We start from the raw sequence: 15,327 nt of genomic DNA on the forward strand, positions 1-15,327 counted from the left end.
AACCTTAGAAACCCCTTAACTTGTTACAGAGAGCGTCAAACTCTACGCCGTGTGCTAATTAGCATCCTACCAATTTACTTAATTTACTATCTTCACTAAAATGGTAAAGATTTTAAACACAACAGCATTTAGCTCAAAGTTCACCCCATTCATTGTTTTTGATGGAAGTGAGCCATTTTCATTGTAATGCATGGTGGCATTCCAGGTTTGAAAATGCGATATGAAAGTTGACAAATGTTTAAAGACTTTGAATTAATGCAAATTAAGATGAAAATTCAACGATGAAAAGTGTCTTTACCTGCCGTGGAGAAGAGGATCTTTCCTGCCGCTCCTCAGACTCGTCCACTGGCTAAACTAAGAGTGAGAGTAGCAGCTGGGATGACATCATTTATTAACTAGGACTCCACCTTTGGTATTGTCAGTTTGTCAGATTAAACTTTTTGTGCTGCTAAAGGCAAGAAAGTCATCATTTAGATTATAAATATGTGACCAATTAACACATTGCCTACTTGGAAAAGGAATGGAAGGCACAAACCAACACACAGGCCCCAAAAGGTTGTTGGGACCTCAAGGTTTGTGTCTATGAAACAAATCATGGATGCAGATGGAATTGTTTCTGAACTGGTCCTCTGTGTGGAACCACAGCTATGCACCTCCACAGGCGGTTTTCTGTGTGAAACCAGTCACACTGGGTGTCCTCTCCCCCGTCTGTCTGCAGGCCTGTGTCACCGACATGTACCCGTGGACTCCAGATTCCATTGTGATTGGTCAACTGCAGTAGAAGTTTGCTTCCAACCAAGCAGATCAAGTTGGGATCTCCCTTTCTCCTGTGACCTTGACCTGGACTCCTCTTCCTACTGAGACGTCGACCTGAACAGATGTCTCCTCTTTCTCCTGGGATTTGGACCACAGTTCACAAGCCCCCAAGCAGCGCCCTCAAAACAGCCAAACAAGCTGGCTGTCGGAGCCTGTTTCTGCAACAAAGACAAGAATTCCTATCTCACTAGACATTCCTCCATCCACAACTTCAACGACTGCAACATTCATTCACAGGAACCTGAAGACAGCAACCTTTCTTCAGAGGACCAACCAACCCTTCGTCAAGGACGGGAATGTGATGACATGTTTCAAAGTTATTTTCTGTTTAGTTAAGTGTGTAACCTTAGTTCAGTTGTCAGTGATCTAGAACAGTTTGTACGCTCACTTATCCAACCTACCTAACGGCTCTACATACATTACTATGAGGGGCCGTCTGGGACATAATTCAGAATTACCTCTCACACACACATGTGAAATGCTCTCATATACACTACTGAAACACTCTCACATAAACAACTGAAAAAGTATTTGCTCACACACACTACTGAAACGCTCTCACACACACTACTGAAACGCTCTCATACACACTACTAAAACGCTCTCACACACACTTCTAAAATGCTCTCATACATAAAAGTAAAACTCTCTCACACACACTACTAAAACGCTCTCATACACACTACTAAAACGCTCTCATACATACAAGTAAAACGCTCTCACACACACTACTAAAACGCTCTCACACACACTACTAAAACGCTCTCATATAACCAAGTAAAATCCTCTTACAAATTAAAGTGAAGTAGTGTGTACGAGAGCATTTTAGTAGTGTATGTGAGAGAGTTTTACTTGTATGTATGAAAGCATTTTAGTAGTGTGTGTGAGAGCGTTTCAGTAGTGTGTGTGAGAGCGTTTTAGTAGTGTGTGTGAGAGCGTTTTAGTAGTGTGTGTGAGAGCGTTTTAGTAGTGTGTGTGAGAGAGTCTTACTTGTATGTATGAGAGCATTTTAGTAGTGTGTATGAGAGCGTTTCAGTAGTGTGTGTGAGAGCGTTTCAGTAGTGTGTGTGAGAGCGTTTCAGTAGTGTGTGTGAGCAAACACTTTTTCAGTTGTTTATGTGAGAGTGTTTCAGTAGTGTATATGAAAGCATTTCACATGTGTGTGTGAGAGGTAATTCTGAATTATGTCCCTGACGGCCCCTCATACATTACACTAATTATACACATATATAAAAACCTGTTCTCCAGGCAGGACCACACAGCCTCCCATAAAGAACACCCCCACTCCACATGATTGACTGGTTGACACCCACAGTCGCCATCTTGTAAAACACACACACACTCACCCCGTTTTTATTAATTAATATCAATATTTTATTGATATAAATGACTATATATTGTTAACCGAAGCTCCTGCTAGTGCCCCAATTCCAGTGGCGACACTGCTCCTTTACAAGAGTTAAATAAGAGGTTGCACACCTGCACACGGTTGTCGGCCGTGGAACTGAAGGTTGGCTTGGTGGATGTTTTTTTCTGAATTGCTCTAGTCAAAGGACCAGCTGAGGAAGGAGCAAGGTAATGGTGTGAATGCTCAATCAGCATTCACACCATTAACTTTTGTAACTCATTTTTTCTGTAGGTTTGTTTTTGGACTCTAACTACTTCTGCATTCCTTCAGCTACAGAAACCATATAACTATCAAGATATCCAGCTTGATATGATATTCCCTGCTTTTACCTCTAATACTATTTTTTTGCCAAGTATTTCTAAACAACTACTGCTACAAATAGGAGTACTACTTCTACTGCTTCATCCACTGCTACTACAACTGATAATAACAAAACAGGGAACACACTAATCTGAGACAACTCTCACAGCCGCAAATCTTTCTTACACAAAAGCACAGCTGGTGACCCATGATGATCCTTTTTCTCTGTCCCTCTGCGTTGAGCCCTGTCCCACACAGGCACCCTGAGGTCCGCCATCCCCTCCACCACAAAACTCAGATGATCTCAACACACTTTGTGTCAAATACCACAAATGGATGTGAAGTATATGAAGCACACACACACTCACAACAGTGTCCGGTGCTTGATGCGTAGATTTAGTTCAATGTATTGTTAGTTTCTTGCTTGTACTGATATATTGTTGTCTCTTTCTGTTCCTAACACTTGTTTGTTTTCCTTTCCTTGGTCCCTTGGAGGCTATGGAAAAAGTTGTGAACACGACATTGACGTACCTAATACGTTGTTGTGGCAAATAAGTTCTCAAACAGTTGCTGATTTACACATCCCACAGTTACACTGCAGTTTACTCCACCGACACCTGAGGGGAATGTCTGGCTCTTTAGCTGATAAATGATCCATTATGTTCAGCCGCTATAGTTCTGCTGGTTAATAGTGAACAGTTTGGCTTTGAGAGATGTTCTGCTGATCTTTGATGGAGAAGCTTGCTACACAGGTGTAGTTACAAGATGTTGGACAAATCATTGTACTGGTTGCTTATGAATTATTTTTGGCAGCCTCTGTCGAAGTGACTATGAGCATGGAGCTTGGGTTCAAAGAAACACAGCTGCCACCTGAGGCAACAACACAAGTTAAACACACTTGTAATCTTGAAGTGTAACAGACGTATTATCACTTACACATTTACCATTATAATAAAGGATGTCTTGTAATTTTGGTCCTAACCAAGATAACAGCATATAACAGGTTTGTATATAGACTTTATAGACTATTATCCGTTTGGAATGATCTTAAAACTCAGGATGTTCAACCTGCATCAGGAGCCTCTGATCCAGTTCTACACTACAAGCATCCAGTCTATTCTCTGCACATCCATCGCCAATTGGTTTCAAGAATCAGTGATGCCAACCTGCTGTGAGTCAGCGAACGGGCAAGAACAGACACAAGAACAGTTTCTTCCCTCAGGCCAGAACAATTAATATCAGTTTAATGACACGTTTAGCACGTAAATACACACTATTATCAGGGTTATTTATTTAATTTATACATCTCTAGCATTCAACATACTGTAAAATAAAAGAAATACAAACATAAATCACATTCATCCATAAATCGAATACATTGAGAAGGAGCAGACAGAAGCAAAATGCTTATAAAATCCTGGCCCTCCTTTACATCATATGTCATAAAAAAACAAAAACAAATACGTAGGCTTGATTGATGACTGTAATTTGCCTGTAGGTGTGAATGTGAATATAAATGGTTGTGTGTGTCTACGTCTCGGCCCTGTGATAGTCTGGCGACCGGCCCAGGTGAGCCCTGTCTTCGCCCAATGCCAGCTGGGATCGGCTCCAGCCTTATGTTTGCCCTTTTGTGGCTTTGTTGTCCTCGTTTTTCAGCTGTATTTCTATTCCCGTGTATGTTCATTGAGAGCAACACATTCCTAATATGTGGACACATACTTGGCCAATGAAGCTGTGTCTGATGAAGGCTTAATGATTTATGACAGCTATTGGTAAAAAAAAATATATATATATTTCACGACAAGAAAAGCACATAGAGTACATTCAGAGTACAATATGTAGCCTACATGTTAACGGTTAAGCTAATTCTGAACTACTGCAGGTGATGTATTAAAACTGAAACACATTTACGTGCATTATAAACATGGAGATGTTCTGGTGTTCAATCTGCATTGGATTAATAATTGATTTCCTTTTTGTATTACAGGTTGAAACAAGACACATAAGAATCACAGTCAAATAGTAAATCAGAAGGACAGAAAAATATGTTTTCAAATGCTTAAAATAACCTACAGTTCTATATGTAAATGTTTGTTGGATACGCATATTCAACCACAAAATCTCTATTTCAAGGTGTAGGTCTGGGTGGGTGGTTGGGCTTGAATTGTCGGACACCACTGTCGTTCCTATCCCGTCGCCTCTCGAAATCTTCACCACCGTTTCTCCTTTCCTGCCCTGAGCATTTTATAACCATGACCACACACCTTCTTACCGTTTTGGGTCATATGGGTTGTTTTGCACTGACAAATGACCTATTTTGTCATGTAGGCATAACAACTTGTGTTGACCTGGGTACAAAATAACCCAGGCATTCTCTGAAATGTTTACATTTTGATAGAAAAAACAACTCCTTTTTATTTTAACCGTTTATTTAGGGAAGTAATCTCTAAATTGAAACATTCTGTTCCAACATCAAGGATGTCCTAATGCATCTGGTCACATTTTGCAGTATGCAAGCCAGCATGCTTTCCTGAATCACAATCCTTTGCACAGTGATGTATGAGTGAGAGGGTCAAAGTTCAATATGCAATGTTATGAGGAGGTATTATTAAATGCATGCTGTATGCAACAGTTTGTACTTATGTAAGAGCAGCTGCAGTATGTACTAAAAGTAAAAAATAAAAAAAAGAAGAAGAAAAAGGAAAAGTATGTGATTTGGAATGCAGAGGTTACAGACAGACAGGACATGGACATAGAAGCAAATGAAACATTCACTTAATAAATTATATTTGTGTGTGAATGTTCAGTTTCAGTTTTGAGCAGGCACTAGCTCCCTCTAGTGCCTACAGATATATTGTATTTGACTCTCTCTCTCTCTCTCTCTCTCTCTCTCTCTCTCTCTCTCTCTCTCTCTCAGACACACACATATATATAGACAGATAGATTTGTTTTATCATGCTTCACAACATTAATATATGACACTAAAATAATTTTGTTTAGTTTTGTCATATTTTGTGGCTGCACAGTGGTGTAGTGGGTAGCACTCTCGCCTCACAGCAAGAGGGTCCTGGGTTCGATTCCCGGGTCGGCCCGGGTTCCTTCTGTGTGGAGTTTGTATGTTCTCCCCGTGTAAGCGTGGGTTCTCTCCGGGTTCTCCGGCTTCCTCCCACAGTCCAAAGACATGCAGGATGGGGATAGGTTAATTGGTGACTCTAAATTGCCTGTAGGTGTGAATGTGAGAGTCAATGGTTGTCTGTCTCTACATGTCGGCCCTGTGATAGACTGGCGGCCTGTCCAGGGTGTACCCTGCCTTCGCCCAATGACAGCTGGGATTGGCTCCAGCCCCCCCGCGACCCTGAATACAGGATAAGCGGTAGAAAATGGATGGATGGATGGATGTCATATTTTGTCATATTTTCATGAATTAAGTTAATAAGATAAGTTACCATTCTAGTCAAAAGTCTTGCTGCAATTGTAGTAGACGGGATCTATAGGGAATGACGGTTGAGGAAAGGTGTGACAGTGGGAGGTTCTTGTGTATTTATAGCATCACATCACAACAAAAGTCATCTCAGGACACGTTACACATTGAGCAGGACTAACACGCTATATATATATATATATATATATATATATATATATATATATATATGGTACATGACTAAACTCAATATTAACATTTTAATGTTGGCAATAAATTGTATATGGTTAGATAACTTTCTAATTAACATGTAGTGTAGGTCATGTTGCTATATCATACTATCTCACTTGCAATCGATGAAGATTAAGGTTTTTTATCACCTAATTGTAATGCTTTGTGCTAGTTTTTGTTTGTCTTTTAGTCATTAGTCTCTTTACTATTGCGTAGCAAAGATTTCAAAGACAAAGGGCATGACACTTTAGCATGGGAAGTAAAAAACATAATTTTCTGCAACAATAAATGTGGTTTGTATGGATTTAGTTCCAGTAAGTGTGTCACTTCCTGAAGCTCTTCAGTCTTCACCTCCTTTGCTTCCAACTTCCCCCTGCTTCCACACCTGCCTGCACTCAGCATAGTGGTCACCAATCCGCTCTGCAGTAAATATACCCTGAGTCGCCTCCTTCCAGTCTTTTCCAGGTTGTTGTGAACTCTCCTGTGGTAAACACTTGTATTTCGAAGCAGGATTTGGGGTTTGTGAGGTAACTTCAGGTTTAACTCTTGCTTTTCAGTCCTACAGCGGTGGTTCACTTATCAGGGTGGATCGCCATAGCAACACACGGAACCTGCTCTGGAGGAAGTTATGTTCAAGGTAAGAGGTCAGCAAATACAAAACCCCTTTTATCTGACCGCACTCACAGCCAGACTGACAAACATTGGGCTCATTTACAGAGATGTAAGATGTTGGACCAGGGACATCACTAGGATTTAATGACAGGGGGGTGCTTAGCCCCCAGGAGAAGCATACAAAATTAGTACTGTTTAAAATGAGGATACAGTGTGTGTAAAAAAATAAAAAATAAAAAAACAAAATACAAGTCTTTACAGAAATGCTTCTTTCTAAAGTATATTCTGTATTCAGCAGCAGCTCGTCAGGCTCCTTGTTTCTCCTGGTATTCTGATGTTGAGGTTTTGAATCTATTATTCTCTCAGTTTTCAGTCAATGATCATGCATTCAGGCCTGAAACCTAAAATACCTTGCTCTTTTTATAGGTAGGTCATCGTGTTTGTGGCCAGTTTATCTGATCAAATACACAAATAAGAACATATTTAAAACAATTCCATTCCATTCCAACAACAGGCACCCCCCATCCCCCACTTGGTTATGTCTTTTATCTCGGAAAACACATAATACCAACATTTACACTGTGTGTGTGTGTGTGTGCCCTGCTCTATTGGTGTCTGAAGAAGAAAAGACTGGTTAAGTCAGTCTCGGTGGCCACGCCTCACAGAAACCCAATACACGCCTCTTGTTCTTGGAGAAGGCCTGGTGTTTTCTTTCAGAAGCCAACTGAGGAGGAAACACTTCAGCTGCTTAAGGTAAAGTGTGTTCTTTCAGGTTGGACTTCATTTTATAGTCCTGTTTATTTTGTTGAACATTGCTTAAAGTTTAAAACAAGTGTCAGTATTCCACTTATTCACATGTATGTGTATCAGCCATCTTTTTACTTTTTACTATCTGTATATGATTTAGCAATGCAAAATATACTGTCATTCATAATCTGCTGTGATTTACTATTATACTAGAAGGCCTTTAGTCCTGTAATAATAATGTCACTTAATGAGGCTACAATGTGCTGACTTTATTTATATTTTTGTTTAATCTTAGTGTTACTATTTAAAGAGCGTCCTTGTGTTATTTATTGTTTAAATTATGGATGCCTCATCCCACAGCTGGATAAAAAGACACCTTCTGAATTACAACAGTGAAAGAAAGATACTATAGCGAATCTCCCCTAACAACATTTTAATTGCTTTGACTTCATTTTGACCATCTGTGGCCTGATATCACTATCAGACACTCATGGTTACCTTTATGACTTTGTGACATCCAGAGTTGTTCTCTAATGCCGCTATAATTTAGGCCAAACAGCATACTTTTGACCAAATAACGGCAAAATGAATGACATTCTCATCACTCTCAGCTTTACTTTGGTGTTAATCATCAAACGTTAGCATGCTGACATGCAAAAATAACATTATAACTAAACATTATACCTGCATCAACATCTCATCTCATATACCGACGCTTGGTCAGTGCTCCTCAGGGTCTGATACCGGTGCACCATGCTTTTAACTAACTCCTATGTAAACCCACCTGCATCCTTATTAGATGCTCAGAGAAACTGATTCCAATGATTTGAATTCTTACTAAAGGTTGAAATGGACCAAAATGAGATGAGACCAGGACCTGCTCAACCCAAACCTCAGCAGAGGGAGCAGTGGGGCAGCAAGGTTGAGTTCATCCTGGCGACAGCGGGACACATTGTCGGTCTGGGAAACGTCTGGAGGTTTCCATACCTTTGCTACAAAAATGGAGGAGGTAAATCATTGTGACCAGGTGTACATCATACTGTGTTACTGTGTTGCAGCCTGCATACATTTATGCAATTATGTCAATATGTTAACAAGATATTTCATTTTTATTTTCAAGGGGTTTTCTTCATACCTTATGTCGTGTTTTTGTTCACCTGTGGCATCCCACTCTTCCTGCTGGAAACATCTTTGGGCCAGTACACCAGTCAGGGTGGAATAACATGTTGGAGAAAAATCTGCCCTCTTTTTGAAGGTAAGTCTTCATAATAATTTAACACACTTTTTTAATCAGCAATTATCAATCAATTCTGTTTAACTGTGAATACAAATTGTTGCGATGTAGTTTGTATGAGATTGTGTTGTAATGTATTGTATTTTATAATATGCTATTTACAGTGCCAGTGGGTTTTAATTTATCTCACTGATTTTTGTACTCAAAGCTGCACTGTCAGGGACCAAGCAGTGAGGCAAGTAGGATAACAAATCAATAGCTTAATATCTAGGCCTATACAAGAGGTCAGCATAATAAAACTATACTCAAAATAACAGCAACGAAACAAAGTGTTAACTGAACAAACTGACCTAACAACTTAGATATGAAGGAAGGCTTGTTCAAGATGAGCCCAGCCTGCACAGAATGGGCTCATCCCCCCCCCCCCCCCCCCCCCCCCCCCCCCACCGTGACCCTCGTCTACTTTTCAGGCCTGTTCATCTCAAACAAACCTATATACCCGTTTGGCCAAACCAGACAACACACAAAACAAGATGGAGATTCAACTAATACAAAAACTAAACCCAAACCCCCCTCCAACAAGGCAGCACATGGTATGGCCTGATGGGCAGCCAAAAGGATTTAACAGTCCTCCAACCTTGGCCACACCTTTTGCTCCACCAGGAAGGGACCTCCCTACAAACATGGTAACTCAAGTACAAAGAAATATGAATTAAAACAACAGAAAATGTAACATTTAACCCTACAATGTGAAAATAAACTCAATTTAAAAAGTGTGGTTGAATTGTTTGGGGTTTGGCTGACCGCAAATTAAAAATTTGTCGACCTTAAAAAGTGTGTGGACCATATTACCATTGCTGGCTGTTACCATGTGTGACTGTGGCCATCAAAGCACTGATTATTTTTATATACACAATGGCTAAAATGACTGCGTATGTGAAATGGGTCACTCCTCGCGCATATTCTAGTGTTTAGTGGTCAAAGTTCTGCTACACAAATTTGTTTGCCATTTGCTTTTTTTTTTTTTTTTTTTTACTTTTCTCTAACCTTTTTGTTTTTAGATATTGGATATTTTTACTTGTTTTGACATCTTGGAGAAGTCTGAAATGTAACAAGGGAACCCCAACTACACACTGATTATTCTGTTAGAGGATAATCAGTAGAGGGATAGAGAAGTAAAAATAAATTGGGAATCACATGTTCAATCTTAAACAATATATTGTACTTTATGAAAGTATCATTTAACTCTTGAAATATAGTAGAATAGCTTCAATATACTTGCGTACAGTAACAACATTAATAGTGATTTTTTTAAAGGTGTAATGACATCTGTGTCTCTCAACAGGCTTGGGTTATGGAAGCCAAGTGGTTGTTTTGTACACTGGTGTGTATTACATCATCATCCTGGCTTGGACATTTCTCTACCTGTTTTCATCCTTCACGTCTGAGCTCCCATGGGCAACCTGTCACAACAGCTGGAACACGGGTACTAAAAAGTTTTTATCCAGCGATGACAAATGAAACTGTTTAATGCGCTCACTTCACTACCTTTCTTATTCTTTCTTGTAAGATGGCTGTTTTGAGCATGGTCACAATAAATCGTCCCATCCTTCCCTGTACGGAAACACCACGTCTTCGGTTGTAGAATTTTGGGAGTAAGTAACACTGATTAAAGTGTCATATAATTGCTGCAGGGTTTTTGTTGCATGTTCTTTAATAAACTTTGTTACAGGAGGAGAATCTTAGGCTTGTCCAGTGGAATTGAAGAAATTGGCAATGTCCGTTGGGACCTGGCCCTTTGTCTGATTCTTGCCTGGGTGATGTGTTACTTCTGTGTCTGGAATGGAGTGAAGTCCACAGGAAAGGTACAGAACAAGCTGAATGTTCATTTGTAATATCTGATTCCATGTAAACTCTGTTCTGAAAATATTTCATCTTAAAAAGTAACACAAAAACGGTTGGTTCTGTCTTAGGTGGTTTACTTCACTGCTACATTTCCATATTTGATGCTGGTGGTGCTGCTTGTTCGTGGACTTACATTACCAGGGGCCAAAGAAGGAATCATGTTCTACCTCTACCCAGACCCATCCCGCCTCGCTGATCCAGAGGTACGACCTTTTGTTAACCTGAACCAAGTGCTTTCAGTGCCTGAATATAACCATCAACAAGACCAAAAGTCTGCAGTTAGGCTAGCGGCTCTATGAGGCTGTAGATAAGCACAGTGGTGCTTTGATCTAAATGCTAATATCAGCATGCTAACATGCTCATAGAGTCAGTGCTAACATGCTAAGTTCATCATTGTAGTTAGCATGAGAAGTTCCAGGTGGATTTACCAAAAAAAGAGTCTTTCTTACCACAAAACAACAGATACAATTTACAAAATGTGCAACACAGTTCTGGATCCATAAAAAAGTGTACCATCCCCCATAATGTGGCGGGTAGTTGGTACAATCTAATTTGATTTAAGAGCTCTGCTTAAAGGTGGAATCTTTTGCTCCATCCTAAACAGATAACCTTCAGCAGCAGCAAACAGCAGCAGCACCCTCAACGCTGGTTTCTCACAACTCAAGAAATAGAAATTAGCACAACTTAAGGTAAACTTCTCTTCAGACAAACTGGAGTTTGACTGTACAGAAGAAGTCAGCTGAATGTGCATGCTACAAATAGAAACCATCATGTTTGCTGATGTTGTTTGTGCAATGTGCATGAGGTCAAAGGGTCAACAAACTCAATGAGAACGTAAACTATTTCAGGGTAAGCATAAGCGTCCTTAAGTATCCAAAAAAGCGCTATATAAGTCCTATGAATTATTATTGACTGGTATTGCGATCCCTGGCATCTTGCTTTTAGCATGCTAGCTGCTGTCCTCACATCTCATTCTCTAGTGCAATGCTAGCTAGCTAGCTAACACTCAGAGTCCTCCAATCAACACACAAGGCTTCATGTATTTCCTGAAGCATTTGCATTCTTTCATCATCTTTCTTTAGAATGTGTTTGATAATTATTTACACATATTAACTCTCCAAGGCTTATCATGAATACATTCAGCAGCTACATGAATCCAGCACTCAGTCTTTAACCAATGCTAATTTGTTTTGTTTACTTGTTTAACTAGCAGTTTAAAGTATAAAACGTTTAAAAGCAGCAGACTAAATTGTCAGTCATGCTTAAGTTGCTATGAGTGGATATTGTATTAAATGGGAAATTGTAGGAAAACAACTGAAATACTTTGTTTTAAGTAGCTCTTAGTGTCACCCTGAACATTAACCCATCCAAATCCCTCAGGTATGGATGGATGCTGGCAGCCAAATTTTTTACTCCTATGGAGTTTGCACAGGTGTTCTGACATCTTTAGGAAGTTACAACAAGTACAGCAACAACTGCTACAGGTTTGTGTTTCTTAATTCTCTATTCCAGTTCTTCCTGTGGTTTGGATTAGAGTACAGGATTACTAATTTTGCTCTATTTCTACTCTCTCGCTACAGAGACTGTGTTTACCTGTGCCTGTTGAACAGTTTAACCAGCTTTGTAGCCGGCTTCGCCATCTTTTCTGTGCTTGGTTTTATGGCAAAGGAGCAAGGTGTGGATATATCGATGGTGGCCGAATCAGGTGTGGAAGCTCAATGATGCTTGATGGAAACCCAGGTGAATACTGTTTGAACAATGGAAGAGAATATGACCATTTTTCCATATCTCTTTCTGCAGGTCCAGGGTTGGCCTTTATTGCTTATCCCCGTGCCGTGGCTATGATGCCACTTCCCCAGCTCTGGGCTATTTCATTCTTTGTCATGGTCATCTTTTTAGGATTAGACAGTGAGGTAAGTCTGTTTACAATAGATTCACACACCATTCAGCCAATTCAGCCAACTGTAACTTCTCTCTTTCATCACAGTTTGTATGTCAAGAGGCTTTGGTCACAACCATCTCGGACATGTATCCTGACTTCTTTAAAAACAATTGTCGCCGTAAACTTCTGCTTCTTGCCCTTTCTGTCGGAAGTTTCCTGGTTGGGCTTCTGATGGTCACGGAGGTGAGTGGTGAAAACTTTGATAATTGATTTCTTCACCCAATTAAGCCTTGATTTACAGAATGAGCAATGTAAATATTAAAAGAAGAAATAACCTTTTTTTAAGGGTACTATTGACATGAATGCACTTTTGTAGAATAAATGTACTTCTGTATAAGGTGAATACTTTTACAGTAACATTGTGGATGATGCATTGACAATGTCGATTTAATTTCTGCAGGGAGGCCTTTACATCTTCCAGCTGTTTGACTACTATGCTTGCAGTGGGATGACACTACTGTTTTTTGCTGTTCTTCAGTCTGTCTGTATTGGATGGGTCTATGGTAAGAAGAACTTTTAACTGGTGAAATCTGACTGTCGGTTGCTGTGTAACGGTTGCAAGTTTGAGATGCCAAAGTTTCCAGAACGCTGATGTAATTAACGCTACTTATTGTCTTCAGGTGCAGATCGTCAGTATGACAACATAAAGGACATGATTGGATATCGGCCCTGGCTGTTTATGAAATACTGTTGGCAGTACCTCACACCAGCTATCTGTACAGTAAGTACGGGAAAAGCAGGCATGCTGGCCTTGAAACGTTGTTCTGTATATGTGTATCTGAAAGCTGCCAGAGGCTTCTGTCCTAAAGGTAGTCCATGTCTCAACCAGATGGAGACCAGTGGTTTTTACTGTATTGCTATCTAATGCCATTTGGGATTACACAGGAATCTTTACTGAATTGTTTCTCCTAAAGAAATATTGAGTAGTATAGTATTATAATTATATTGTTATAAGAAGAACTTTCAGTATCTTTTTGGCATATATATCTTAATCTGTAGCTGATAGATAGACAGACAGATACAGATAGAAAGATACTTTATTGATCCCCTAGGGGAAATTCAGGAACATCTGCTGTCAACATCTTCAAGAAATTAATGAAGCTGAAACCATAAATATCCATGTGTATTTCTACTTCTACATTCATATGCAGAACTATGAATTGGAAACAGGTTATGAAGGCCGTTGCGTATGCTATGACTGGATAATACCAGTCAGCTGGTGTAAATTTTACTTTACGTCACAGTTACAGTCACATAAAATACACAATAGGCAATTGTGAATTTTCTTTCCTGTGAGTCCAAATTAATAATATGATGAATAATATGATCATGTGTTTCAACACCTTCCATTCTCTCTGCTTGTGTTTCAGTTCACTTTACTCTTCTCTTTGGTCAAATATTCTCCGCTCACATTCAACAACAGCTATGAATACCCCTGGTGGGGTTACGTCATCGGAGGATGCTTCACGCTCTCTTCAACACTCATGGCCCCTCTGTGGATGCTGTACGCTGTGAGCGTGACTCCAGGAACACTGAGACAGGTACAGTCGCACAGTGTCAGACAAGAGTAACTAAAAAAACATTAAGGCATGGATTCATATCTGAATACCTCACTTAAGAGTATGTAACTCTGAGTATGTGGGAATAAGTTAAATCAGAATTGTTTGTTATTGGCAGTTGATGTTTATTATGACACTGCGTGAAATTTTGTTATTTCGAGTTAATATACTTTAACCATGAATGGAAACTGTCCTGTTTTTCTCCCCACAGAGACTGAAAGTTCTGTGCACTCCAGCGAAGGACTTACCGACTGCAAGAAAGGCATCAAATAAAGATGCATTTCAGACGTTCACAGGCTTGTACACACTACGCGCAATAGAAATCCCTGCTGACAGAGGGGACCAGAGATCATCTGTTTTTTAAACGGCAAGAAGAAACTGAAGTAGAACAATACGCCTGAGGAGTGCAGATGCTTTTGGAAATCACACTGGAGGAATATTGTGTCCTTGCAATATTCAACATTAACTGCATTATTATTGTTGTTGTTATGGAGAAATACAAAGTCTGGGAGAAGGGGTTTTATAACGAACTAAGCTTGTTTTTGGGAAGTAAACATGTCTTTCACTCAACCATGAACAGTGTTATATACAGTGTATCTAGGCTTTGTATTAATATTATTAACTGAAATCTCTTTTTTTTTTTATTATTATCTTGACAAACATGATATGTCAAAAACTGGTCAACAATATTAACAATAACAGCAATATTCTAAAGATGTTTTCATCATTCATTTTAAAATTCTAAGATGCTTTAAAAAAGGAAATTAAATGATCATTATTGTTATTAATTTCAATATAGGGCACATATATAGGTATTCAGGAACAAGCAAGAAATCTGAGAGGAAAGTCAAATGAATTTAGACTTTTGTTTGCAAATTTGTTAAAAAAATAGGTTTAGTGAATAAGTAATAAGGTACAGAGGTACAAAACTTAACAATCCATTGTATAACAGACCAGACCTGTGTGCGTTAACGCCTCAAATTGAGGGAAATCTTGGTACACAGGCTGTAATTCAATGCATCGCCTATTCAGAGCCATCTCATTTAAATTCCAAAGGAATAAAATACACGAGTGTTCAACCAGTTTACATGTATAATTACACATATGGGCTGCAACATAACACCTATTGTGTACAAACTGTCATTATACCAA

The 15,327-nt window shown here is 39.4% G+C and overlaps 1 protein-coding gene across 1 annotated transcript; it reads left to right on the forward strand.

Moving 5' to 3' along the window:
- The first annotated feature begins 7,518 nt into the window (after positions 1–7,518).
- slc6a22.2 (solute carrier family 6 member 22, tandem duplicate 2) lies at positions 7,519–14,851 on the forward strand. The gene is made up of 15 exons (XM_084029700.1): positions 7,519–7,541; positions 8,379–8,544; positions 8,656–8,790; positions 10,115–10,255; positions 10,340–10,424; positions 10,502–10,634; positions 10,743–10,877; positions 12,055–12,158; positions 12,255–12,379; positions 12,475–12,587; positions 12,662–12,799; positions 13,017–13,119; positions 13,237–13,337; positions 13,987–14,157; positions 14,387–14,851. Exons 2-15 carry the CDS (start codon positions 8,385–8,387, stop codon positions 14,537–14,539), a joined length of 1,797 nt encoding a protein of 598 aa, XP_083885826.1. The 5' UTR covers positions 7,519–7,541; positions 8,379–8,384; the 3' UTR covers positions 14,540–14,851.
- The last annotated feature ends 476 nt before the right edge of the window (positions 14,852–15,327 follow it).

This window comes from Eutrigla gurnardus, assembly GCF_963514095.1.
Source record: "Eutrigla gurnardus genome assembly, chromosome: 2".
In the NCBI taxonomy this organism is placed as follows: domain Eukaryota; kingdom Metazoa; phylum Chordata; class Actinopteri; order Perciformes; family Triglidae; genus Eutrigla; species Eutrigla gurnardus.